This window comes from Meleagris gallopavo, chromosome 21 (genome assembly GCF_905368555.1).
Source record: "Meleagris gallopavo chromosome 21, MGAL_WU_HG_1.1, whole genome shotgun sequence".
Taxonomy (NCBI): Eukaryota; Metazoa; Chordata; class Aves; order Galliformes; family Phasianidae; genus Meleagris; species Meleagris gallopavo.
Genome location: NC_139424.1, coordinates 4,297,407 through 4,324,372, shown reverse-complemented (window position 1 = coordinate 4,324,372; position 26,966 = coordinate 4,297,407). Strand labels below are relative to the sequence as shown.

Here is a 26,966-nt window from a genome sequence, read left to right as displayed (position 1 = left end):
AGTCCCCCTAGGGCCACTCTGTGCCTCTCGTGCATCCTTGCTTTGGGGCCCTCAGCCCAGCTGTGTTTGTGGCTGTGGTGCAGCTTTACAGAAAGAGCAGAGCAGCAGTGGTGCTACAGCCAGGTCTTGGGGGTCAGGTTGTGAAATCTCTCCTGCCAGGGACGTTTCTTGTGCAATGCTGCTGTCAGCAGGATGGGCTTTGGCAAAGGGCTAAAAGCATAGTTTGTGGTTAAATTGCACGTTAAATCTGTGCACCCGTATCTGCCTGTCTGTGCATCTGTGTGTCTATGTATACGTCTGCTTATATGCCTGTGTATGTCTACATCTGTCTGTCTGTCTATGCGTCTGTATATCTGTATGCCTGTTTCTGTGCCTGTATGTATCTCTGTATCCCCATCCTAGCTATGTCTATCTGTATCTCTATCACCATGTGTCAGTGTCCCTATATCCATGGCTATATGGCCAGATGCCTACATGTCCATATGTCTGTATGTCTATACAAGTCTGTATGTCTGTACCGCTGTCCCTGTGCACCGTGCCTGCCGCGCCGACCCCCATCCTTCCTTCGACCTCGGACCACCCCGTGACCTTTGAGCCGCTCACCCTGTCCCTTTAAGGCTTCCCCAGCAAGAGGCGCGCTGGGACCGTACCAACCTCGGGGGGAGAGGGGAGAGGCGGTGAGGGGTGTCCGCGCCGCGCGCTCGCAGCCCATTGGCGGGAGGCGGGGGCGGCTCACGGATCCCCCCGCTCTGTGCGCACAGTGGTGCGCGCCGCCCTACGTGCCGGCCGCGCCGGGCTGCGGGCACCGCCAGCGTCAGACGGCACGGGAGCGGGGCGGGTAAGGGCATGGCGGGTGGGCGGCGTGCCGAGACTGGGGAGAGAGAGGAGGGCTGTCTGGGGGCGGGGGGTCGGAGGTGAGCGGGGCTCGGTTACGGGATGGCTGAGGTGAACGGGGCCGTGGTGCGGGGGGGCCGGGAGGAGTGAGGCCCTGCGATGGGGGGCTGCGTTGTGATCCTGGGTCCCGCCGAGAGCGCTGCTGCGTGCGGGGCTGTGCCGCACTGCTGCTTTTCTGTCCGTGGCTGCCGTAGGGCGATAGGGGATGGCTGTAAACTCGACGAGGGGGGTTCGACTGGACGCTGAGGGACGTTCTTTACACAGAGGGCGGTGAGGCAGCCCAGGGAGCTGTGCCCAGCCCGGTCCGATGGGGAAACCCAGAGCACAGCAGGGCTGCCGTAACAACCCAACCGGTGCCAGGCTGCTGAACTGCACTGGGGTGAAGGTATCCCCTAGGGAACGTGCTGACAGAAGGAAGTAATGGGAAGTCTCGTGTCTGGGGCTGTTAAAGCAAGAGTGGGTGAAGATGCCTGGTTCTGGTGTTCGTTGGGCATCAGCCATCAAACTGGAGGTGGTTCTTAGGAGGTCTCCTCGCTTGTTGGAATGTGCTTCGGTCCCTGGGTTGGTGTGGGTTAACGTTCGGGACATAAAGGCAAATGAGAACGGTTGGTGGAATGCATGAAGAGGGCTTACTTAGTTCTGCTTAGTATGAATGAGTCTGGGAAACTGAAACGGGTTTTGGCTTTTACAGCTGTTTCTAAGAAGCAGTAGCATCCTGTTGAGAAGTCAGAAGAGCACAAAGATGGATCAGGTCTCTGCTTCTAAACTTGGAAAGTAAAACGGTGCTCATATCCGTGAAGGCATCTCTCCCTTTGCAGTGCTTTAGGCTTTGTGTGGCCTACAGTGAGGAGCAGTGCGTGCATGTCTCTTTTGCTAATTAGAAAGGAGGGTGCTGTCATTTACTTTTCCTGTAGATCTTTCATCAACTGTGATGAGCTGTGCACACACAAAGCACACTTGTGGGTGAGTCTGCTGCAAGTGAGGATACTGGTGTTTGCTGGGCAAGGGCTGGTGAGTTGGGCTGCTCCTGGAGAACCTAGTGTTGTCTCAATGCATCTTCTGTTGGGTTGATTGCTCTGAATCCGGGTGTGCGCAGCATAGAGCTGGAGGAGTCTTGTGTGTTGTTGCACGTGGATGTGAAAGTGCAGAAAGAGGTGCTTGCAAAACACTTTCCCGTGATGGTGGGAAAGGCAGGGAGGAAACCCAGCACTGCAGGAAAAAAGGTGGCAACTGAACACTTACTCTCCAAGGCTTTTACATTGAAAGAGTAAGAAGAGCGGGCAGAAAGGAGGAGTTAATGTCACAGATCTGGCTTAATACTGTTAATTAGAGTCCTGCCCTAACTGTCAGGAAAATCTCTTGTTATGTCATCACTTTGCAGTTGCCTCTTTTTCAATCAATAATTGCTGGGGTGGTGCCTAGTCTGAGTTGAGCAAGGAGGTGGTTTCTACAACTTTTATTTTTCTTTCTTGCAGGCAGCTGGAGAAGCTCGACGGGGCTGTCTGACCAACACTCCTTGTCTTGTCTTGAGGGAAGTGTTCCCTGCTGCTTGCTGCCCTTCGTGTTGGAGCTTGTGGGTCCCATCGGTGTTTGCTTGCAGAACAGCAGGTGCAAGGTAACCTGTTTCTTTTGAGTGTCACAGGTGGAGTATCTGTGGATGCATTGGGTTTGGAGCAGATGGCTGACAGCAGGAGCTGGCAGGCTGGGAGCTGGAGAGTGATGGTTTCTTTACGCAGTTAATCTGCAATAAAAGCAACACATGGAGCCACACATGAACTGAAATCCCCTTTGATCTTTACTTTCATGTTGAGACACAGCAGAGATAATGTTTGCTCCGTCCTGAAGGACTGGGCAAGAGACTTCCCTGCTCAGATCTGTGCTCTGATCATCTCCTCCCCATCTCTTTTCTCTCACATAAAAGAAAACAATTTGGCAGTTACCTCTGCTGACACTGAACTTTGTTCTGTTGCCTGACATGAGCTTTCCTACCTTTAAAAATGCAATTCTTAGAACTTACATAAATTGCTTTCTCAGTGTGATCATTTGACCCAAGTGTACTGTATACATGCTATTGTTGAGTGAGTCATGAGCACCATAGAGGCTGGTGCACACCTGCCAAGATTGTTTTTTGTGGAGTTTGAAATTTCATATAACAGGACAAATAATTACAGGCTGCTCATAATCTCTTGCTGCTTCTCTCCAATTACAAGCTGTTTGTTATCTCTTTCTGCAGTTCAAGTCAATTATGTGCTACTTGTCATTTACAGAGTCCACAAAGAGCGGAAGAGGAGTGCTCCTATCTCTGGCTTTTCTAAGGCCACAGGTCCAAAGGGTAGCTGAATGTGATCTACGGTGGCAGACTATTGTAGCATTCCTGCTAGCTAGTGGCCACTTCTGTGCCTCTGGTTATCATAAAATCACAAGGTTGGAAAAGACCTATAAGATCATTTAGTCCAACCGTCTTCTCACTACCACTGCTACCACAAACTACTAAAGCATAACTCACAGCTCCAAATATAGTTACAGTTATAGCTTTGCAAAGAATAAAGTAGAATTACTGATTAATTTTACTTTCCATTCTTCCTAAACTAGGAGTTGAGTAGGTTCGGAGTTCAAGCTCGGGTTGGATTTTTCTCCTTGGAAAATCTGGCTCTGTCAATACACGTGCAAGTCTTCTGTGGAAGCTTAGTTACCTGCTTAGGGTGTTTTTAGATCAATCTTTGTGGCACTGGCAAGTACACTGGATGTTGCTGTGCAGTTATTTGTGGAATGTATCTACTGACTTGCTTTCGCAGGTCATTGCTAGCATCTCTTGATTCTAACTTGAAGCTTTGGAGGAGCAAGCTGATAAAATGCCTGCAAGGATTGTGCAAGCTGTGGTTGTGTAACAGGGCTGTGTGCTTACATACTTGAGGTAAGAGGAGCAGCTAATCTTACAAAGGGAAAGAAAAACTGCGTGTCAAGTATCTTCTGTTTATGTTGACCATACTAGAATGGGAGTGTGGAGTTAGAAGGTTGTGAGTTTTATAACTTGAGTTCAACCATTCAGCCTGTGACCCTACTTTCTCCCTGCCTGTTCTGTCTGCTATTCTGTGGTCTGATGTCCCTTTTTGGCACGAGGATGTCAGCTTTGGGTTACAGAGCTGATGTTCTGGGGTCTGCTGGCACTGCCTGCCTGCACACAGCTGTGTGACTGCAGGGAACAGAGCTCAGGAGATGCCTGTATTTCTCAGGTATTCAGCTTGGAGTGTCTCACCCACGGAGTCAGTGAGGTTCATTGGGGGACCCTCATGGATCAGCCAGATGTACAGTCTGCTTCTGGGGCCCGGGGGACAGCTTTCACAGTGAGTTTCCACATGGCTGACACTAACGTGCCCACATGCAAGGATCATGTGGTAACACCTCCTTCCCTTACATCAAGGCAGAACACAGGTGCAAAATATTTGAAATGCTTCCACATCCTCTGGGGAAAGCTACCTTATAAGTACAAAGTGTTCTGGTTCTGTACAAATACCACAGGGTTTTCCTTAAGTAAATAAATAACCCCCCCCCAAAACATTCTGTTCTAAACAGAGGTGTTCAGTTCTTAAGCTTGTGCTGGATCTCTGACTCTCTTCCAGCTGCTAGCTTCAAAGGAAGACTTCTGAATGAGAAAAGTGTTAGAGACTTTTGCCATCTAAACTCTTCTTGGTGGAAGAGATGACAGTCTGCAGCTGCCAGCCCTTTGGTGCTCTGCTCCCTGGAAGTGCCTGCAGGTAAAATCACAGCTTGTCACACACCCTCATCGAATGCAGGCACAGGGTCAGCAAGTGGCCAGGTCTGAGGAGGAGTTTTCACTGCAGCTTTAGCAGCATTGGGTACAGCAGCTGCAGAAAGGAATATGGTGTTTATTAGCAACCTCATGAGCACAAAAATATCTTCAGCAGTCAGGACCTGAACCATGCAAAATATGTGTGTGAAAGGCTCACTGCTGAGATTTTGCAGCACAGCTCTCTGAGCAGTTGCTCTGAGTGAGAAGAGCCTATGGCAATTGGCAAAAGGATAATCTGCAGCTCCTGTGGTCTTTCCCCAACTTCTAAATGTTGGCGGTGTTGAGACCTTTGTTCTCCTTTCATAGTATGCACGCGTGGCATGATGCTCTGAATTTGTCCCTCTGGAGGAAGGAAAGCTGGGGAGCAGCACTAGTTAGCAGAGGGGTTCAGTTTACACGCCCTTCTCAGGTTCTGTTTGTCCTGCAATCCTGAATGCTTGTTTTTCTCTGCTGGCTCATGTTAATCTGTGCAAAAGTGGGTGTTTGAGTGTTTGAGCCAGTGAAATGCCTAGTGTTTAAAGGCTGAGAGACAGGCTATTTCCTGGTGAAGGGAAGTGTGCTAATTCAGTAATACTAGGTTGTGTTGTTAAGACAAGTTTGATTTCATTCTTGTGTTGGATAATGCCTTAAATCCTTTGGTTCAGTGTCCTGGACTCATTGCGTAGCCACGTGTTGGCATACCCCTAGGGCAGAGTTGCTTTCTGCCTCAGTAAACCTTCTCCTGTTGTTCTCCTTGCTTTTACAGCTGCTCTGCTGTCCTTGAATAAGAGTTATTGGCCAGAAAAATCCCACTGTAACAGTGAAAGCCCAAATATGCAGTGTTTCAAGCTCCAGTTTGACTGATGCACATTCTGCATCTGTCCCATTCCGAAAATAGAAATTCTGATGTCTGAGCTGGTATGTCAAGGCCTGGTTGGATGCGACCTTGCACAGCAAGAGTAATTTGTTCTGTCTCACCAAAAAAAAAAAAAAAAAGCTTTGATTGTGTACATTTCTTACACTCCTCGAGGTCCTCTCTTTAGCTTGGGGCTGCTGCCTTGCACCCTTGAGTTGATGGTGGGGAATGGCAAGATGCAGGACGTGATGGGGTTTGGAAGAGATATGGAAGTGGTAGGGATAGGGAGCCTTGGTTTCTCAGGCAGCGGTGCAAATCAGCCCCACGTGGCTGACCAAACTGTTGCAGTGAGGGAAGCAGTTTGCCCCAAAGGTCTCCTGGCCTCATGCTATGCATCAGCACACAGGGAAGTTGTCTCTGCAGCGGGACTCAGTGCATGGGCAGCAATACCATCTCCACCACAAACCTGCTCTGTTCCTGTTGCTACTGGCACTCCTTTCTTGTGGGCTTAAGTCTGGGATTTCTTCCTGGCACTTCAGTAACCTGCTTATCTTGTATCTTTAGTGGGTGAAGGCAGACAACCCTTTTTCTACCACATGACTTCATTCCTGCTTATAAGCAAGTTCCTTCCTTCTTCTCCATCCAACTGTGTGCAGAGGCTCACGGCTTCCTTATATCTTGTGATGACACTGACAACCCCCTCCATTCAGACCTTCCAACACTAGTAATCATGACAGCTGTATTTCTGCTTTTTCTAATAGTGCAAAGTATGTGCTGAGTCAATGGCACGAGGGCCGTCATGTGGCTGCAGGAAGCAAGAGAAGTGCTCTGCCAGGCTGTTTCCATCAGCACACTCCTTTGTTCTCTTCCCTGGCACAGCTGCACAGGGCTTTTGCTGGGAGCCTGACATGGAGAAGGACGGTCTGAAAGAACTGGGAGATCTTTGAGTGTGTGTTGCAGTTTGTTTTGGTGCTGACTTGGGGAGATTTCCAGTGATAGGAAACAGAAAAGCAGTCCGGTAAGCATCCTTGCTTGATGGGAATGTTCCAGTGAACAGAGAAGGACATAGTGCTCTGGTTCATGCTGGCCACATGGCTGTACAGCTGCAAGGCATGCAGCTTGCTCCTGCAGGCCATGGTTTGGCTTTAGACCAGTTCTTTGGTCCCCTGGCCAGCAGCTATCTGAGATGTGCTGGACCCTGAAGGCTGAGCTGTCTGGTCTGCCTCTGGATGGTGCCTGGCACCAGGGGCATCATTGTGAGCCTTAGGTGTTTATTGCCCAGTGATACCACATGCATTTGTTGCTTGGTGACTCCTCTGATTCAGTCACTGCAGATTTAGAGTGCACGTATTATGAAATAGAGCTTCTGCCTGCAGCTCCCATGTTTGTTTTATCTCCAAGTGTCCAGAGTGCACTGCTGCTGCTCTGTTTGGTTTGAAAAAACTCTTGAAGAAGTTCAGCTTGCTGCCTCAATAGGCACAGCGATGTGGGAGATGGGCTTGTGCTTATCACTGCACGAGTGTACAGATCAGGAGGAGCCTTTCTCTGTGTCAAGCTGAACTTTTGGGCTTGTTGGTGCTACAGGCTGTAATCAACTGGTTGGTGGAATCTTGGCCTTGGGCAGGGGGTTGGCTGTGGGAGCTGAGGTGGAGAGCAGCCTGGGGCTGTGCCTTGTCACAGTCTGCTTCTCCTCCCCATCTCAGGCCGGTGGGGCTGATGTGAGTTTGTCATACCCTGCTTCTGACAGCGCAGGTCAGAGGAGGGTTGAGCTCAGAGCTTGGATTCGCAGGCTGCAGTTGTGGGCCAAGAAAGCAAATCATCCTGGATGCTTGAAAAAACACAAACGTCATATAGATAAAAGGTTAGTTTTGTGAAGAGCCAACTTCCTGCACAAGTCATGAACTTAACTTCAGAGCCAAGGGTCATTGGTCATTATATTGTACTACAAGCAATCTGTGACTCTCGGAAACTTCCATGTATTCTAGGGAAAGGGAGACCTTCTAGCCACCTGCTATATGAACTTGATGTTCTGCCTGCCAGTTGGAGCTGAGGTCTGCAGCATGCTTTTGGCTGCATCTAAAGCATCAGCTGGTACTGCCATCAGCTGTGCACAATAGAGGGAGAATAACGGATCTGTTTGGGTCGCTGACCACTTAGAATTAGAAATAAGATTCTTTAACATGAAAAAGAGATGCATCACTGTGGCAGCATGGAGATGTGCAGAGATGCCCCCAGTGATTGGAATGATTGAGATCTGCTGTATCGTGCACAGTCCCAGGTTTAGAAGCTGCACTAAGAGGCTGAAAAGCTGTGCTGAAATAGTGCTGCTTGATTGCAGTCTTTCAAAATGTTGTGACTTTTCTATGTAGATACCTTACATCGTGGCTGAGACTGATTGCTTTTCACCAGATACTGCGTGCGTAGATGAGGATCAAGAAATGTAGGCATGACTGATACTAAAAAACTAGGGGGGAGGTGGGGAGTTGGATGTCTGCCTTATCTTGGTTGTTATCTTGACTGAAGGTACAGTAAACACTGAGGATGAAATAGCTACCCTTGAAGCTGATATAAGGGGAACTTTTACTTCTGCATCATAAATTTTGTTCTCCCTTGTAGGGAACTGATTTGATTCTAGTAAGATCTTCTCAGAGACTGGGATTTCCAGGACAGCTAAATCCCAAATGAGAGTCAGTTTTCCCTTCACTGGAGGTTTGAGAAGAATGTGTATTAGCTGGTGAATTGCTGTCAGCTTCTGGAAGGTAATTGCAACCTAGCCAGCTATGTTGAGTCTGAGATAAATTGAGAAATAGTTTCCCTGTGTCAGGTGAAGGGAGTTAAATCAGTACTTCTGAGTTATGACAAGCTTTTAAAAAAAAAAAGTGTAAAGTTTAATCCCACATCCTTTGTGTTTCTTTTGTTACATCTGTTTCCTAGAGATAGGGATGGGAAAGGGAGAGAAAAAAAGAAAAATCTGTAGCTGACTTGAATAAATGGTAATATCCAGGACCAAATGGAACTGAGCACAAGAAACACTAGTTCTGATGTCTTTGATTCCATCACTAGAGGACAGCGCTGTTTCCTTCCAGGGTCAGAGCTCAGTACAGAACCTTTTTGACACGGGGACTTGCAAATGGTGAGATGAGACCAGACCAGACTGCAGCTCCTGTGCCCTGAGCTTCTAGAACTGGTGCTCTTCCCTCAGGTGGTGAGTGAGCAGGGGGTGGTCCAGCTGTTGCTGCAGCTGTAGGGTTCACCTTTGAAGTGCTGGAGAGCTGCAGCACGGTGAATGCCAGGAGATAGTCTGGCTTCCTCCCCCTCCTGTCTGCACTGCATTCCTGGAAGCTTCACTCCTGAGGATGCCTCCTTCCAAGGCACTGCACTTCCTTGCTGTTGAAAGCAAAGCCCTGGGAAGCTGGTGAATATCTGTGCTGAGTTATCTGAGCTGGAGGGTGGGGTTGCTGGGGGCCAGGCATACGCAGCCTGTATGCGTCCCACCCCGTGCTTGCTGGAGGTGTCTGGCTAGAAACTTTCCTCCATGTGCAGCTGGTTGGCAAGCAGTTACGTAGCTGCTGTGCTTGCTGCAAGAAAGATTTCCTAGGGCTTCGCTGCTGCAAGTGCTGGATTCGGTGCTTAGGAAGAAAGGGCTGCCTGCCCCAAGCCAGCTCAGCATGGTCTCCATTAGCCTCGTTTTTTCCAATAGCTTCCTCTGAAGTTTCATCAGGAGTAGAGGCAATAAACTAGCAGTGCTTTTCCTCACACCAATGCCTTCTCTCCCACAGTAAATCCCCATCAGGGGGGATTTACCCCAGAGGGCAACAGAGACGAGAGGAAGGACTCTGCTGGGAGCTGTGTGTTGTTGGCAGCAGAGCTCTGGTTGTGGAGGCTTTGCCTAACAGTTTAGTCTACAGTTACACAGAAATAACACCCATCTCCTGCTTGGCTCTGAGGTTTGGAGATGGAAAGCCTCTCTACGAGGGAGGGAGGACAGGGTGACCTGATGAGAGGAGCAAGTACTTTGCTTGTCTGCACTGCATTGCTAATGTTTTTCTTCCTACTCCCTGCTTAGTGTCATCTCTAAGAGCCCAGCAGCAAATGTGGGTTCTGCAGTGGTTTTAGTGCCTTCTGTAGTAATCACTTCACAGAATCTCATCACTTGCCCAGCTCTTCACTAAATGAAGCTTCCTATGGAGCTGAAAGCTCGCTGACCTGCAGAAATGCCCAGCAGCCCACCTGTGATGGCTGCTGGGTGGCTGTGACTTCTTGTGCTGAACTCCATGATCTCTGGAGCTGCGTGCTCCCTCAGTAGGCTCAGAAGCAACAACGTGGGCAGGAGAATGAAGCAAACCCTAGCTGTTACATGAGTGCTGTTAGGAGAAAAGGATGAGCTGTTGTGAAAACCTGGACTTAGATTTGTATAAACCATGAGCAGAGTTTAAACTTAAGTCAACTTCTCATCCCAGGCACAGCTTGCTGTTTCTCTTCCAGCTTTGCCATAGCACATGGCCTCAACATGTCCTCACTCCAGTGGCAACTCCGCAGCTCTGAGTCACTCTTCTGTGTGCAGGTTCAAATGTCCATGGTCTCCTGGGCTGGCGTGGTGCCTAAGTGCAAGAAGAGTCACTTTGCCCTTATGAATCAGGTTTTGAGTTAATTATCTATTTGCCTGGACAGTGTGTGCCCTTGTGCATTGGGCAGGTAATCTTTCAATGTGAATTGCGGTCAGGGGAGTTCAAAGTTTGGCAGAGTTTGGGAGGGAGGGAGCGATGGGTGGCTCCTGCGAAATGGACAGAGGCCATTGGGCAGTCAGGGACTTGAAGGCTAGGTACGTGTCCTTGTTCTACCACAGACCTTGAGTATGGCCGTGGCCAAATCACTTAAACTCTGCTCAGTTTCCTACTGGTGAACTCGTAATTCAAGGAAACAGAAGTTAAACGAGGGAAGGGAGTGGAGCTGACGAAGAAGACAGAGGTACAAAGGATGGGTCTGTGTGGGGATGGATAGTAAATCAGAAGTACTCACCATTTTGCTGCTGTAATGACATGGTGTGGGGATGCTTGCAGAAGTCCTGCTTTGCAGTGTGTGAGTGCTGCAGTAAATCAGGAGCACTGCATCTCCTTGGAGGGAGAGACAGATCTGGAGGAGTGTGTGAAAGAGTGGTGTCTTCCCCCACCAGCAGGCACCCTGTGGGCTGTGTGATGGGTAGAGGTCTGCTAAAGGCTGGCCATGCATCCCTGCTGAGCCTTGCTGGGCTGTTAGCAGCCAGCCTGGGCTCCCTGGTTGGAACGTGGGGCTGCTCCAGTGTTGCTAGCTGGGGATGAGCAGAAGTTATTGCCAGTAGATCAGCACGGATGCAGTGGGAAGGGATAAGCATGGCAGGGTAATGAGATACCAAAGAAGGAAGAGATCTTGCAGAGTGTGATGGAATGTCTCGAAATTTCTGGGAGTTGTTGGGCTACCATGTGTTCCTAGGATTAAGTGTATAATGCAAAATCATGTTCTGAGTGGTCCTTAATGCTCTTCTGTTTTTCTGTGGTTGTGTGTGATTGCTGACGTTCATCTGTTTTTCTTTCCTTCCAGTATCTCTGACCATCATGGGTGGTGCTGGCGTGGAATCAGCAGTCTCCCCTCCTGAAAGCACTGCACAAGACTCTTTCTTCAGCATGACTGATGTGTTTCTTATCTCACTCATCGCTGGACTTTTTACTTATTGGTTCTTCTTCCGCAAGAAAAAGGAGGAAATTCCTGATCTCCCCAAAATCCAAACAGTGTAAGTACCAGCTTACTTACTTGGGGTGAGGGTGACTTTCATTCTTCCTTATGATTTTCTGACTACAAAGACACTCTTGCTTTTCCTTCCCTGTTTGGTTTTCCTTGAGCACTTGCACCAGCTGGATCCTCCCTGCAGGTTACAGTCACAGACTTCTGGGAGCAGGAAGACTGATTTCTGTGTATGAAGACGTTTAGATGGGGTTTCCATCACAAGCCTTTCACTCAGTGCAAGTTGCTGCATTTCTAATTGTGCCCTGACCTCACAAAGCTGCCACCAAGGCTTGCAACCTACTGTAGGAATTGGTGGAGAAGCCAGAAGGGAGGAACCTCCTATTAGTAGTTCTCTTGCATTGCCATCCAAAAAATTGCTTTGACTTTTGCCAGAAGACAGGTGATTTTTCCCGGGTGATGGCATGGGATTCCTCCCATCAGAAGGGTGGGAGCGTTTTGTGCTACCAGTGGGTCCTTGAAACCCCCTTGAAGGGTTTCTTTGAGGTCTCCAGATGCAGAGCCTTGGTCCTGAAGTGCCTTTCTGTCCCCTCGTGTTTCTTTTGAGATATGTTTGCCTCACCATGCAGAAATCCCTGTGGAAGAGGCAGGCTGCAGTTCTCTTATGCTGTGCTGTGGTCTGTATCAATAACTTGTCTTGCCAAGCAAGGCAAGAAAAGACTTTAAAAGCCCTTGGCTGCACTTCAGCATGCTTAGGGATTGCTTTGGCTATTCTCTGCATTTTAAGATAAGTCATAGATAAGTCTGGAGAAAGAGAAAATCGATCTAGGAAATCTTATCTATTCATAGTTATAAAGTGAAGAAACAGGGCCTTGGGAGCTGGAAGGTAGTTCCTGGACATGAACTGCTTGGCAGCTCTTGTGAAATGTGTTTGGTTTTGATACCTGGTCTCTGCAGCAGGAGACTGGATTTCGAGAGGGGTCCTTGTTCCTCCCTTTCTTCTAGGGCCAGGAGCGAGCTGCACTGATGGAGGTGTTTAGTTCCTTGTCTGTCCCATCAGCTTTCTTCTGGGCTTTTGATCCTATTCCTGCTATTTCCTCCTGGTGCAGTGGCCTTGTGTGGGTGAGAGCAGTAAGTACAGGTGTGAAACTCTGCAGCAGAGACCTCAGGAGCTGGAGCTGTGCAATACCTTTCCTACCTGGGATCTGTTCTCTGTGTGGATGCATTTGCTGTAGATAGAAAGCCAACTCTGTGCTTTTACAGTAGTAGGCCTACACAGAAGGTAACCTCCTGACTAAGGTGAATCTTTTTTGTTTGTAATGCTGGGTACACTGCAGGTTGTGTGTGTACACGTGCTGGCTAGAGAGGCAAAGTGGATCACCATGCTTGGATGTTCACACTAGGCTCAAGATTTTTGCACATAGTTGCAGTGGTGAGATGCCCTTCAGGAAGTGGTTTTCCCCACGAGGCACTTAAAGGGTGCTGCTGGTATGAAATTCTTCTTAGCCCTTCATTTGAAAGTATTCACTTGGAGCAACAGAGTAGCACTTGCAGTCAGGTGTGGAAAGAGGCAGGAACTCTCCATAGGCTGGTCAGAAGAGGACATTTGGTGATAGGCCAAGGCATTTCAGCGTGGGGTACGTGCTTCTAGTACCCCATGTGTAAATATAAGCTAAGGCAAACACAGCAAGTGATTGTGGGCCTTGTATCTCTTCTATACCTCTGTATTTACCTTATTGAGTTGTACTGCTTCCAGTTCTCAAGGCTTGTCTTTCAGTGTTTGTGTTGAAATTCAGTTTCTAGTTGAAGAGGAACAGGTTTGGTCTCGTTTCCCCTCTGCCCAGATCATAAGTTTTCTAGCTGCAAGGCAGAGCTCTCTGAATGCAGGCCTGGGACACCTGATTTTGTTGAATCAGTCAAATAGTTCCCTCTTGTGCCTGAGAGCTACTTGTGTTTATGCATGTGGATATCCTCTGGAGATTGTAACAAGCATGGCTGTGTCGTGATAAGAACTAAGCTGTGGTCATTGTGGTAAGCTGAGGGGAGCTTGGACCCATAAGCCCAGGCTGTGGCTCGTGGCACATTTATCCTCTGGTTGGAGACAGTGACTTCCTGCTGCTGTTGCAGTGTTATTTTATGGGATGCTTGGAAGTGTGAGGGAAACAAGTGGGGAAAAATAACCTTGCTCAGCCTTGGATTTCCTTCCCTCTGTCATCTAGAGCCTAGGGTGGAGTTTCCTTGCTGTTGAACAAGCAAATCAGCAATATAGAAGATCATGCTGTCCACTGTTGCCCTGGGCTGGCTGTATAGCAAGCATTGGGGAAGCTGGCCGTGGAGACAGAGCCCTTTGCAGCTGCAGTGGAGAGCCTCAGCCTTAAGAGATGTTGCTTTTCTTCAGCTCTTTCCTTGCAGCTGTACCTTGACTTGCCAGGCTGTCCTGAACTGCTTTATCTGGCAGTACTTGGTAGTGTTTTCTGTTGTGCTCCTTTAGCTCCTAACTTCAGCTTCAACTGTGAAAGACTGGGTTTGAAAAGCATTTCACATGGCTGTGAAGGCTGCTGCTGGGTTTCCTTCCAAATTATGAGAGTTCAAACATAGTTTCCAACCTGAACTCAGCTCTGACACCTCGGTGCCTTCCTGGAGTTGCTGCTGAGCAGCGTACCTCTATCAAGCAAAGTCAGTACAGCTGTATCTCCAGGGAAGATGCTGGAATTGCTGCTGATTGTTGAAGATGATGTCCACAATCAAAGTACTCTCTCCTGGATGGCATCTCATCTGGCCTCGCTTTTTGTGGCCCTGCCTGCCCACACGTGCTGGGAGCAGTCCTGCTCTCACCCTGTTGGTGTGTCTCTGGGTTAAGCTGCAGCATTCACTGGTCCCTTCTACTTATGGTGGAGCAGAGCTCTTCCCCTGCCTGAAGCCCCCAGAGAAGGGATTCAGCATATGTAGATGTTTCTGCATGTAAGACTTCATCTACTTGTGCAGTGAAATACCCACAGGGCAGCCCGGGATGCTGCCATCTGAGGATTTTTTTTTTACATTTTGACTGTTTTCAGTTTTAATTGAAACCACTGGAGTGTTCCTGGCCGCCTGCTCTGCAGATGTCATTAGAGAGAGCAGCCCTCGATCTCCATGCAGCCATGGCGAGGGCAGCTGTACTTGGTGACATTCCTGAGGAGTGCCCTCATTACTTTTTCTCCACTCAGGCCATCTCTGTGTTTCTCAATCACAGATTTCTGCCCTCCCTTGTGTCCCTGCTCCGGAATTGCACAGGGATTGTTACCCTGGGGAGACAGGGTGAGACACTGATAGTTATGTTTGGTGTCAGCCCACCCTTCTCCTCCCCCTCCTCGCCTTCAACGTTGTTTGGGGCACAAATAGGCTTATCTCTATTCCGCAGCTATAGAGAGTCATTCTCTGGTGCTTGTAGGGCTTCCTGTCACAGGAATTGCTCCAACTTCTCAGCCTGATTAGCTCTCAGCTGCCTGTGTGTGTGTTAGAGAGAGACCATCTCTAATTTAATTTAATAGGATCCTGATGAGAACTCCTTTGAGCTGCCTCCATAATGGCACTGCCATAGTTACCCGTGACTTTACTCACACAGTGTCTGGAATCGTTTCATTCAGCTACAGCACTGACTTTTTTTTTTTTTCTTTTAAAGAATATATCTAAAAACAACTGTGATATAAACAGTTTCCAGGGTAACAAGGCTGGGGGAGGGCTTTGCATCCAGCTCCACGCGGATGGGAGAGGGACGTGTGCTGCGGAGAATCCTGGGAGGTTTCATTCTTGACTCCTAATTCCTTTCTGCCACTGCTGCCAGATGTTGCAGTGTCTCAAGACTGTGTGGATTTGCTGTGTAACTTCCAAAGCCTCACGACCAGGAGCTGAACGCGCTGCACCACTTCTGCTATGACCCTGACTGGGACCTTTTGTGCCGGCTCTCTTCTATTTAACAAAAGGCTGACGCTTGGCTTCAATGCCCAGAAGGAGCAGAATGGAAAGGCCTGTGTGCATGTTTCTCCAGAGCTAAGTTAGATCCTTCCCCCACACCTCCCCTTGCAGACAGAGAGAGCTGCCCTGGGACTCTTTGTTTGCCTTTTCCCTGCCCTGACCATGGGATGTGTGTACTCGGTGCCAGGAGAAGAGGCGGCTGTGTCCAGGTGAGTGAATCGCAGGGAGAGGCTCTGCTTGGAGGCAGGCTGCTGTGAAGGAGGTCCCCAGCGTGGGTGCTTGGGTGAGAGCAGTTTCTGTGCAGCAACCAAGCTGCATTCTTGCTTCTGGATGTGCATTTGTTTTCGGTAGGCGAGGCAGGTGTGGGAGCTTTCTGTTTCACCTTTTCTTCAGACTTTGATAACTTTGAGCTGCCTGTGATTTCTTCTACTCCTCCCTTTTTCCTCCTGAAATCAAAGTGAGAGCGCCTTGGGACTTGTTTGTGCTCTGGACTCTCAGTAAGGGTGGGCAATCTGTACACTTGCTTCAACAAAGGAGTTAATCTCCTTTTTTCCACCCATCACTTTTTCTATTATAAACACAACCATGAGCTACGTTGAACTGTAGGGGTGGTCACTGCTGAAAATGTGCTTTCTCTCCTAACTTTTCCTGGCTGAACAATGAAAATCAGCGTCATTTCTGTCTTCAGTATTTTCTGCATTTTACAGCTCGGATTTTCAAGCCATCCTGATGAAACAGTTACAGGGAATTCTGTGGCTTTGTTTTTTTGTTTTTCTTTTTTTAACAGAAGCCAGACTCATTTCTTCTATGTCTGAGCCACAGTCTGTTCTCCACCACGACTCTTCAGTGTGAGGTTGCCTCCTTTGAAAGTGGACTAGCTCCATGTGTGCCCTTTCCTCCTTTCCAAGGGAACTTACTGAAAGGATTTAAAACTTATTTTTACTTCCTTTAAAAGCATTCTGGTTAGCAGTTGACCCAACAGCTATTTTAATTGGATCTCATTTCCAAGAGGGCAGTAAACGAAAGAGATTCACATGGGAGCCAAAAGTGAAGAGAGAGTCCTGTGGGCTTTGGGACACGTGGGGGCAACTCTGCAGAGCCTGGGTTCTGGCAGAGGCAGGGTTGGGATTGCTTTGTGAAAGGTGCTTGCAGTGCCCCTGTTCCCAGCAGGGTACAAAGGAAGACACAGAGAGGCTGTTAGTCATGGAGGGGGCAAATAGGGGCACAAAGCAGCACTGTCCTGTGAGCACAGCCTCTTTTTTGGATAGGGTTTGCTCCATCTTTCATACATGGTGCTTGGGAATATAACTGCTCAAAGCTACCAGGCCTGGTTGTGGAGCTCCGTATGAAGTTTGGGTGGAAAGGGGTTCTTGGATTGGATGCCCCCACCCTGCTGCTGTGTGTGTGCACTCTGCAAATGTCTCCGCACGTCCGCACAGATCCCTCCCTCTGGGCTGCAGGGTTTAGGAAACTGTTAGTGAGCTCTGCACATTCTTGCATGGGCCGGAGCCAAAACCATTTGTTTTTTGCCTGGAGGCTTCTCTCTTCCCACAGGAGACCCAGCCTTGCATTCTTCCATTGTGAAAGAGGAATGGGAACGGGTCCCACGTTCCTCTCTTCCCTGCTACCAAAGCTTCAGCAGAGAAGACAGCAAGTGAGCTCCTGGCACTTGTTTGCCTGCCTTGAAGAGACCCCAGTGCCTAATCTGACCATAGCTGGAGCTATGTCTGCTTGTGGGGTTCTCAGAGGGCCCGCTTGTCAGCAGGGTTACATTGCTTTCACGGTGTGACACTAAAAGCCCACGGGTGCATTTAGCATAGTTAAGCTCTCTTGGCTTCCTAAATAATGGGGTATCCATAGTGCTGTGCATCTCTGCCTGCATGTTTCTGACTGCCATGGTTTTTCCCACTTTCAAGCATGAGAAAGCCACTTACTTGCAACAAAGCAAATGCCTCTGTGCTGGAGACAGAAACCCCAGTGTGGAAATTAACCCTGTGGGACCTCAAAGGGCAGCATTTGTGTTGCCAGGGACTGATCCACCACTGAGCCTCTGTGCGCCCCTCTGCTCTGCAGGGTCTGTTTTGAGGTTAGAACAACTGGTTTTTAGCCTTGTCTTACTTCACACTTGGGGAATCCTCCCCAGGGGCATGGCTCAGAACCAAAGCCTGCCCACCACAGAGGAGCAGAGGCAGGGTGTTCTCCCCATCTCACACCATGGCTTGGCTTCTGAGATCTATCTGAAAGCGTGCTAGTTCTGCGAGGTCCTCATAACCAGCAGTTTTTCAGTTTTCAGAGTGAAAGTTTCCTGCTGCCCAGGGCTGAGTTCCTGGGCTTTGCCTGCAGCATGCCTTCCTGAAGGATGTAAGGCCGGCAGCTGGCTTTTCCCCTGCTCTGTGTCTGTCCTTGGAGAAGTCACCCTGCAGCTGAGCGCTGGATGTCTCTGGGACAGGCTAAATATCAGTGGCTGATGGGGAATCTCACCACTTTGGTAGCCCTGCTGAGATCTGACACAGCCCAGGGGCTGCCTTTTCCTCCACTTGTTTATCTCTGACCTTAAAGAATGAACGTACTCATCTGAAAAGAGGTTTCTTTTGTCTTTCAGATCATCCCCAGCAAGAGATAGCAGCTTCATTGAGAAGATGAAGAAGACGGTAAGCTGCCTGCTCTGGGTGCTGGGAAGGTGACCTGCTCTGGGTGCTGGGAAGGTGACCTGCTCTAGGTGCTGGGAAGGTGACAGAGCTCAGGTCACTCCCTTTATCCTCTGGAGACTGTTAGCTGTCAGCAGTGGGACTGACTTGGATCCAGAGGCATTCTGCTGCAGTGTCCAAAGGCAGTCTGTGTGGGGGGCAGGAGTAGCTCTCAGCAGTCTCTGCCTGAACGTTGTTCTTAGAGAGAAAAAACTAAATTGACAATTTGGTACAAGAAAAAAAGAAGTGTAATAGGGGATCAAAGTCAGGTTGGAAAGGGCAGAGACTTTGAAATCATTAGCTGGCAGTTGTTCATCTTTGTGGTTGATTCCCAAACCAGGCTCACTCTGTAATGGGAATTGTACACAGATTTGGCAGATTGGACTCTGCTGGACTGGGTGCAGGAGGAAGCAGGGGAAAATGTAAGGGCTGGATATATTTTCCATTTTCCTTCAAAGTAACTGGCTTGCTGTGGAGCAGGAGCTCCCGTACTCGGACGCTTTCCCAAAGCTTTGGCAAGTCTTTCTTGTCCGGGGAGTTTCCTGCCTTCTGGAGTCACTTTGTAGCTTTGAGGCTGAGAATAAACCTTGAAAGTTTATTCTTTGCTGTAATTTTAGATTGACCTGAGTCGTCTCCCTGAGACTGACATGGATCATATTCCTATCAACAGCTTAACTTGGTGTGAAGTCCTGTACAAATGCAGGCTCCTAGTTGCCTTTAAGCTTCAGTCCAGGACTCCCGATCCCAGGCTTTTCCATTTTGATAAGATGTGCTTGCTCTGTATGTTTGCCAAATGAGTAATTGCCATTTAACAGTTTGTTTTTCTTCTCTCCAAGGGGCGAAACATAGTGGTTTTCTATGGTTCCCAAACGGGTACAGCAGAGGAATTTGCCAATCGCCTCTCCAAAGACGCTCACCGCTATGGTCTCCGTGGCATGGCAGCAGATCCAGAGGAGTATGACTTGGTAATTTAGCCATGAACACAGCCTCGGGGTATGGCCAAGGGACTGTTGCTCTAAGTAGTCTCACTTAGAGAGGGAAATGAAATTAGCTCATGTTCAGAGTTGCAGAGGTGGGTCCTTGTCAGTCTATAGGTTTGGGGTAAACTCTGCAACTTGGCTGAAAAAGGAATGTAGCCTGGAGTGCTTGGGACTTACAAGTCATCTGCTGGCAGCATGAAACTTTCTCTATGTTCCTTCTGCAGTTAGCATTGGTACCATACTGCTGCAGTCTTGTACAGAGGGATTGACATTGTATTATTCTTCAGTAGGAACATTAATCCTGGTCCCTTAAGCCTGGATGGAAAATCCCATCACTTTTCTGGTGGAGCAGAAGTACTGACTTGCAATCCAGTGGTATAGCTAGCTTTATTTTCCTTACCATTTCAGATGGGTTTGGCCTTTCCTCAACCCCTTTTGTAAGCAGTTGTTTGACATGATGTGGTGCTGTTCTGTGCAGCAGGGGTGTAGCTGCAGTGTAGGTGTAGGCTTGCTCAATAATCACATTGCATGATCACTGAGGACTTATTCTTTGCTTTGGTTGTAGTCGGACCTGAGTCGCCTCTCTGAGATTGACAAGTCCTTGGCTGTGTTCTGTATGGCCACGTATGGTGAGGGTGATCCTACAGACAATGCCCAAGACTTCTACGACTGGCTGCAGGAGGCTGATGCTGACCTGTCAGGTCTCCGCTTTGCAGTAAGTGGTTTAACTCCAGTTTATGCTGTATTTGGACAGGAAAGTCAAAAACCTTCCACTGTGCTTGCACATGGCTTGGGTAAAAACACAACATGATGCCTATGCCTTCTATGCCTGTTCTGAATATAGTCCTTATTGTCTTCCTCTCCAAGCTGCACAGATATTTGCAAACATGTATCTAAGTGTTTTAAATGTAGCTGTCAGTGAGTTCTCCCCACTACCTAAATCACAAGCGTTTGCTGACCATGTCTTGCCCAAACAGCCCAGCAGACATTGAATATAAGGTCTGTAAATGAGTTACAGGCTGCTGCTGTTGTTCAGGAGCTAATTGAACGGCCCTTGGCTAGATGCTCTTTCACAAATTAAATCACTTGGAGGAGTGTGTGTGGCTCTTTTTCTGTGCTGAGCTGAATAATTGGCTGAGATACAGCCACCTCACCTAAACGCCAGCCAAATTCTTTAGGCAGCATCACCATTGCAAACGAAAGGAAAATGCACTGCTGGAGATGTTAAGCTGCTCTGTAAGAAGCAGTTTGTAAGCACTTGCTGGGCATTTTGTGGAAGGGGAAGGACAGAGGATGCTCTCTGATGGAGGAAGTCCAGTCCCTGCTTCTCCATGATTATCAGTGTTCTCTTCCAGGTCTTTGGGCTGGGGAACAAGACTTACGAGCACTTCAATGCCATGGGAAAATATGTGGACAAGAGATTGGAGGAGCTTGGAGCCCAGCGCATCTTTGAGCTTGGACTGGGAGATGATGATGGCAAGTGAGTAGCTCGACTTGAAGGGTTGCTCTGAGCTGGCTGTAGCAACATGGAAGGGTCCCTGGCAAGGTGTTGGCTCTACTGCTAAGACAGAGGTAAACTCCTTATGGCTATTTACGGTGGTTGCCATGTCCCTGAGTGCATCTGCTCTCTCTCTCACATAAATCAGTCATGTGTACTCCATATACCTTGCTGAAATCCGACATCAGCTTTAAATGACCATAACTGTGTATTTCATGAGGTTTCACAGCCTCTTCTGTCTTTGCACTTCTGCAGCTCTGATATCCTTGTCTGGATGGAGAAGCCCTCTCATCCCTGCAGATGAAATAAGCTCCATCTCCTTGTGAGCTGTTTATTTTATGGTAGAATGCAGCAGTTTTCCAACTCACAGTCCAAGAACAATTGTTTGTACTTACCTGAACAACATCTTGGCAGCAGCTTAACTTCAGGAATTATATTAACCTGTGGTTTTGCCTCCAAGGATGGCAAGATCTAATCAGAGGGATCTGCCCTGTATGTGAGGCTCTGAATTTAGGAAAATAAACTTTTCAAAATTGGAATCTGGAAGGTGACCTAATGCCAGGAATGGGCAGGGGATGGTGAGATGTGCAAAGACACCAAGCTTGAGTTACAGCCTTCTGTGGCTGTGAAGGGAGGTGTAACAGGAATTCCCTTCTTCATATCAGTGCTCTGAAGATGCTCTTCTGGTGATGTGTGAGCATGAAGAGGTAACAAAACTTATTGGATCCATGGGCAGATGCCTTTTCCCATGGTGAAGGAAGGGATCTCAGTTGGCCCTTCTGGGAACATCCCTCTGCTTCCTCTTGAGCAGGATTATTGAAACTCCCTTTCTCCTCATGTAGCCTGGAAGAAGACTTCATCACTTGGAGAGAGCAGTTCTGGCCAGCAGTGTGTGAGCACTTTGGGGTGGAGGCTACAGGAGAGGAATCCAGGTGAGTATGGGAGCATTTTCTTCTGGGTGCCAGAAAGATTGGCCACGTCTGAGCGGCAGCTGTGCCATCAGGCCTGAGCTGCTGTCCCCTTTCCTGCAAGCTGTTGCCTTTTCCAAGCTTGAGTGCACACACAGATTTGCAGTGCTCCCAGCAGAGTTGATAATTCTTGGTTTGGGCACTGAGCATTACTGCTTCCTGCTTCCTGCTGTGTTGAGAGGGGTGAAGGGCAGAAGTGTCATTTGTCTAAACTGCAGCAAACCCAGTAAAGCAGATGGTGGTTCCAATTGTACCTTCATTATTTCCAATTTGACTTCTTTTCCTCTCTTCTGTTCCATTTCCTCTTCCAGCATCCGCCAGTATGAGCTGGTGGTGCACACAGATGTGAACATGAACAAGGTGTACACTGGGGAGATGGGCCGTCTCAAGAGCTACGAGAACCAGAAGCCGTAAGTGCCAGACTGCCCTGGCAGGGTGTCCTTGGGTCAGGCTTTGGCTGATGGCATTCTTGATGTTTCTAACTGCACAAGCCATGCAGGCAGTGTCATCTTGGCAACACAGCCACGTGGCAGACATCTGCCCAAGAGAAGCTGGTTCAGGTGTCCCCTGGAACTCTCAGGGGTTCCACACTTAATGAGTCATTAATGTTTGAGAGGTTGGCTGTGTTCACCTATGCTGTTTGGCTGGTAAGTGTGCAGCATTTGTCCTGAGGTCAGTCAGAACCTTTCCTCCCCTGGAGTGGTTAATGTGTGATGGTTGCTTGCGGTATTGCTGTGGGGAGATTAATTGTGTAAATGAATTACAACCTGAAATACCATTTTGAGAGGTGACACTCCCTCTAATCTGCTGTTGCATCATTTGTTCTTAGTTGGGTAGGAGCTGTTGGCTGCTGGGCTGTACTGAGAAGGAAAATGATTGTTTTCTCTGTCAATTGTGGGCAGCAGCAGCATAAGTTTTGTGCTGTGTTTTGAAACGTGAGCCAGGATGGCCCTGTGCTCTAATAGTGGGACCCTGCTCTGGAGACAGAAAGAACATACCTAGATGAAAGTGGTACTGTGAGCCTGCAGGAAAGTAACCCAGAGGGGCCTCCTTTCCTTCCAGGCCATTTGATGCCAAGAACCCCTTCCTGGCTGTGGTTACAGAGAACCGTAAGCTGAATGAGGGTGGGGAACGACACCTTATGCACCTGGAGCTGGATATCTCCAATTCCAAAATCAGGTAGGCTCTGGGAAAACTGCTGTTATTTCTGGGGCTCCCATATAGAAAAGGAAAAAAATAATCTGATGGTTCCTTACTACCATGACTGGTGTCTCTTTGGGGTCCCTGAGCCTGCAGGTGCTGTGTAGCAGCTCAGGTCTCGGTGTTGTCTTACTAACCAGCAGCCTGCTTGTCCTCTGGCTGAGCAGCTCAGGCATGACATGGACAAGAAGTAGTGCCTGTATTTCATCTCTTCTCCTCCTGTTCTTGTACCAGGTATGAGTCTGGGGACCACGTGGCTGTTTATCCAGCCAATGACGCATCTCTGGTGAATCAGTTTGGTGAGATTCTGGGCACAGATCTGGATACAGTCATGTCACTAAACAATTTGGATGGTGAGTATGGATCACCCATGCACATCAGCAGCTCTTCTTCTGCCGTAGCCTCTGTCCTTCCCACTACAGCAAGAGTCAGATCACCCTTAGGTCCTGTAGGACACCTCCAGGCAGAGACATCCCTTGGCCACTCTAAATGCTTTTTGCAGTAGTGGCATAGAGCCTGTTTGCTACAAGCCAGTTGAAGTGGATCAGTTGTGAAATGTTTGGTGTGCCCATTCAATAACAAATTATGTAACGGCGTTCTCCTAATTACAGAGCACCAGCCCACCAGAGCATCCCTCTGCTGCAGCAGCCCCAGAGCTCAATAGGAGCTTTTGAGTCTGAAACACTGTTTTTCAGTCCCTGGAGGATGCGCAGACTTGGGGGCTGAGATGCCAGAAGAGAGCACTTTTCAGTGCTGATACAAAGAGCTTTTCTTGGGCAGTGTTCCCAGCAGAGCTGTCCTGTGGCAGGAGGGAGGCTGCAGCTGCTGCTTGTGTTACTCCTGAGACAGCAACGCCTGACCTGAGGCATCAGAGCTGCTGGCCCAGAAGTCCAAGAGCTGGCTTCTCATTTCCAAAGAGTTAATGACTGTAATGCTCTGCTAGAGGCTGCAGACTCCTGTGTGGTGTCCTGGGCTGCCTGGCCTCGCACAATCATTCCTGCCCCTTACTTGCTCTTAATTTGCTAAACTGAATGTCTCCAGCCTTGACTGATGGTGCTTCGCTTTCCCAAATGCCCATGGCTGAAATCTAACGTGACAGCAAGCGCTTGCTGACATCCTTCTTTCTTTCCTCTCTTCTCCTCCAGAGGAATCCAACAAGAAACACCCATTCCCCTGCCCCACCTCCTACCGTACAGCCCTGACGTATTACCTGGACATCACCAACCCGCCCCGCACCAACGTGCTCTATGAGCTGGCCCAGTATGCCACGGACACTGGGGAGCAGGAGCAGCTCCGAAAGATGGCATCATCCACCGCTGAGGGGAAGGTGTGAGCTGCAGCCTTCCCAGCAAAGCTGCGGGTTGAGCTGGGTCTGGGGGATGCCCTCAGGGGAGGCGTGCCGTGGTCAGAGAGCTGTGGGGTGTGTTTGTGGTTTCGTAGAGAAGTCATGAGTGTGCCTTCCTTGTCCACAGGCTCTCTACCTCAGCTGGGTGGTGGAGGCCCGGAGGAACATCCTGGCCATCCTGCAGGACATGCCCTCACTGCATCCCCCCATCGACCACTTGTGTGAGCTCCTGCCCCGTCTGCAGGCCCGCTACTACTCCATTGCCTCCTCCTCCAAGGTGAGCGCGCAGCACGAGGGATGCTAACACAGCCATTTAGCTCCACGGTGCCATAGTCCCCTTGCTCTGACATTGACAGGACTTTAGGAATTTGCTCTGGGTTATCCCAACTTCTGGAGAGAGAAATTTTTTTCTGTGCTACATTGCAGCCAGCCAGGAAAGCTGGGGCTCCCTCTGCCTTGCACTGACGTCCCCTTCCTGCAGGTTCACCCCAACTCCATCCACATCTGCGCTGTGACGGTGGAGTACGAGACCAAGACAGGACGGCTGAACAAAGGGGTGGCCACCAACTGGCTGAAGAACAAGGTGCCCAACGAGAATGGGAGGAACTCCCTGGTGCCCATGTATGTCCGGAAGTCGCAGTTCCGCCTGCCCTTCAAACCCAGCACACCTGTCATCATGATTGGACCAGGCACAGGCATAGCCCCCTTCATTGGCTTCATACAGGAGCGGGCCTGGCTGAAGGAGCAAGGTGAGAACCCAAAAACTCCCCTGGGCACTGAGGGGTGCCCTGCTGGGCTGGTCGGCGCCTCCATTGGGTACAGCTTGTGCTGTACCCTCAAATGGGTTGGGGAGAGGACTGCAGATGAAGGACAGCGTATTTTGTCCCAGCACAAGGAGACTTTGTCCTTGTTTGCCGGCCACAGGGGGCACTTGGAAGGCAGGTAGATCGAAGCTATTTCTCTGATTTCTGCCACCTCTGCAGAAAAGCACAGGCAGGTCACTTTGACTCATTTCTAAAGCACGTAGCTATCTTGGGATCAGCCTTGAGCTTCTCATAAACAGAAGCAACAGCTCTGCCAGCCCTGGGCTGGGTGAGCAGGACAGGGAAAGTGGAGGGAGCGGGAGGGCCAGGGGGCTGCAAGGGGCTGATGGGTGCTTTGTGACCGCAGGCAAAGAGGTGGGTGAGACGGTGCTGTACTACGGCTGTCGCCGTGAGCAGGAGGACTACCTGTACCGCCAGGAGCTGGCCCGTTTCAAGCAGGAGGGCGTCCTCACCCAGCTCAACGTCGCCTTCTCCAGGGATCAGGCTGAGAAGGTACCTCTCTTGTCCCTCACGCAGTTGCTCCCATTGCCCAGCATCACTCCCCTAAAGTCACGGAGTATCCTGGGTTGGAAGGGAAACATAAGGATCAAGCTGTGATGGGGGTTGTAAATAAAGCTTTGAGGACTGGGGACAGCCAGCCCTGCTGTTTGAGGAGGCCCATGGCAGTCAAAGGAGCACCCAGCTCGTCTGCTGCTGTGTTGTGCTGCGTGGGATGAAGGGGGTTATGGGCATGGGCTTGGCTTCCCCCCCTGGCCTGTGACACAGCCCATTGTTTCTTGCCAGGTTTATGTCCAACACCTAATAAAGAAGAACAAGGAACACATCTGGAAGCTGGTGAATGATGGAAATGCTCATATCTATGTGTGTGGGTAAGTCCTGGGACAAGGAAGGGACTTAGGGATAAATGTTCTTGTATTTTGAAAAATGAGTGTGCCTCCCGTTTACCTGCTTGCTCACTCTTTTTTTCAGTGGGACAGTGAGCAGCCAGGTAAATGGGCTGGGCAGGGCAAATTGCCCCCATCCACGTGTTCAGGGACAGCCAGCTTTTATTTGCTCTGTGTTATCACCTCGCTCACGGTCCTCTTCTTTCCAGGGATGCCCGCAACATGGCCCGGGACGTGCAGAACACTTTCTATGAGATTGTGGCTGAGTATGGAAACATGAATCAGTCTCAGGCCGTGGACTATGTAAAGAAACTGATGACTAAGGGCCGTTACTCTTTGGATGTGTGGAGCTAAGAGAGAGGATGGTAGGGCCAGGGAGAGAACGCAGGAGGTGCCCTCCCGCCCGCTGTTCCTGTGGGTGACTGTGTCACCCCAGCCTCCAGCTACCCCATTGTCACCCCAACCCCTCCTCTGCACCCAGGATGGGCTGTGCACCCTGGGTGGTGGAAGGGGACAGGTGGAGGGATAGGGAGTGGCTGAGGCTTTGTCCCCAGTCTTTGCCCTGGGGATGTGGGGCAGGAGGGATGGATGGCCCTGGGGGAGCTCTGGGGTCTTTTCTGAACACGGGGTGTTGCCTTATTTCCTGGCACCTCGTTCTGGAACTACAGACCACCCTTGTGCCCTGCAGGCTGGGGATGGCAGCGGGGATGGAGGAACCTGGCAGGTTTGGTGCGAGGGCACAGCGTGGGGCAGTGATCTGCTCTCATCCCTCTCCTGCTGTTTGACCTTCTCTAGGGCTAGCTCCTATGCCCCGTGCTGTCACTAAATGACCACAGGTTGCCTCTTGAGGAAAAGGCACAACCTGCACCCAGCCAGGACCTGCAGGCACCCCCCCTTCCCCTGCACCCTCCTGTGTTCCAGCACTCAGCAGGGCAGGGGGCAGCTCCTCCCCTCCCCACAGCCCAGTCTGGGGTCACAGCTGCAGGGTCCTGCTGGCTCCCTTGGGCCCTTCAGCCGGCAGCTCCCCTGTTCCCAGCCCCTCTGTCATGCTGTGTATGCTCTTTTTTTTTTTTTTTTTTTTAATACTGTTTTTGTTTCAATATCTTTGTGATTTAATCATGGAAGAAAAAAAAAAAAACAACCTTTCAGGCTGTCCAATGACTGTAAATTATTTAAATATACTTGCCCTTGGAATAAAAACACTGTTTCTGTAGTTGCTGCTTGCCCTTCTATCTTCCCCCTGGTCCGCTGGAGGAAAGAGGGAGGTAGGAGAAGCAATAGCTGCCACCTCCAACCTTCCCCCTGCCAAGGAGATGGGGGGAGCACACAGGGACTGCCGAGTGAGGTGACACAACACTGCTTGTTTCA

At 49.6% G+C, this 26,966-nt stretch overlaps 1 protein-coding gene across 3 annotated transcripts; it reads left to right on the top strand.

The window, feature by feature from the left end:
• The first annotated feature begins 694 nt into the window (after positions 1-694).
• POR (cytochrome p450 oxidoreductase) lies at positions 695-26,811 on the top strand. 3 transcript variants are annotated; one of them, XM_085240674.1, is made up of 17 exons: positions 695-838; positions 2,370-2,509; positions 11,118-11,307; positions 17,815-17,863; positions 18,736-18,864; positions 19,445-19,594; positions 20,235-20,359; positions 21,220-21,309; positions 21,657-21,755; positions 22,408-22,524; positions 22,780-22,898; positions 23,691-23,872; positions 24,018-24,167; positions 24,372-24,639; positions 25,061-25,206; positions 25,498-25,583; positions 25,808-26,811. In XM_085240674.1, the coding sequence occupies exons 3-17, from the start codon at positions 11,132-11,134 to the stop codon at positions 25,950-25,952; spliced, it is 2,031 nt and encodes a 676-aa protein (XP_085096800.1). In that variant the 5' UTR covers positions 695-838; positions 2,370-2,509; positions 11,118-11,131; the 3' UTR covers positions 25,953-26,811. The 3 variants fall into 3 exon arrangements, with proteins under 3 accessions (XP_085096800.1, XP_010720069.1, XP_010720070.1); XM_010721767.3 differs by lacking the exons at positions 695-838; positions 2,370-2,509 and adding an exon at positions 4,519-4,649; XM_010721768.4 differs by lacking the exons at positions 695-838; positions 2,370-2,509; positions 11,118-11,307 and adding an exon at positions 15,068-15,421.
• The last annotated feature ends 155 nt before the right edge of the window (positions 26,812-26,966 follow it).

Bases quoted from the DNA above. Each gene is read 5' to 3' on its own strand.
- POR (XM_085240674.1), top strand. From the start codon at position 11,132: ATGGGTGGTGCTGGCGTGGAATCAGCAGTCTCCCCTCCTGAAAGCACT. The intron at 23,873-24,017 runs GTGTGAGCTGCA...CCTTGTCCACAG, and splicing joins CATCCACCGCTGAGGGGAAG to GCTCTCTACCTCAGCTGGGT. The intron at 25,207-25,497 runs GTACCTCTCTTG...GTTTCTTGCCAG, and splicing joins CCAGGGATCAGGCTGAGAAG to GTTTATGTCCAACACCTAAT.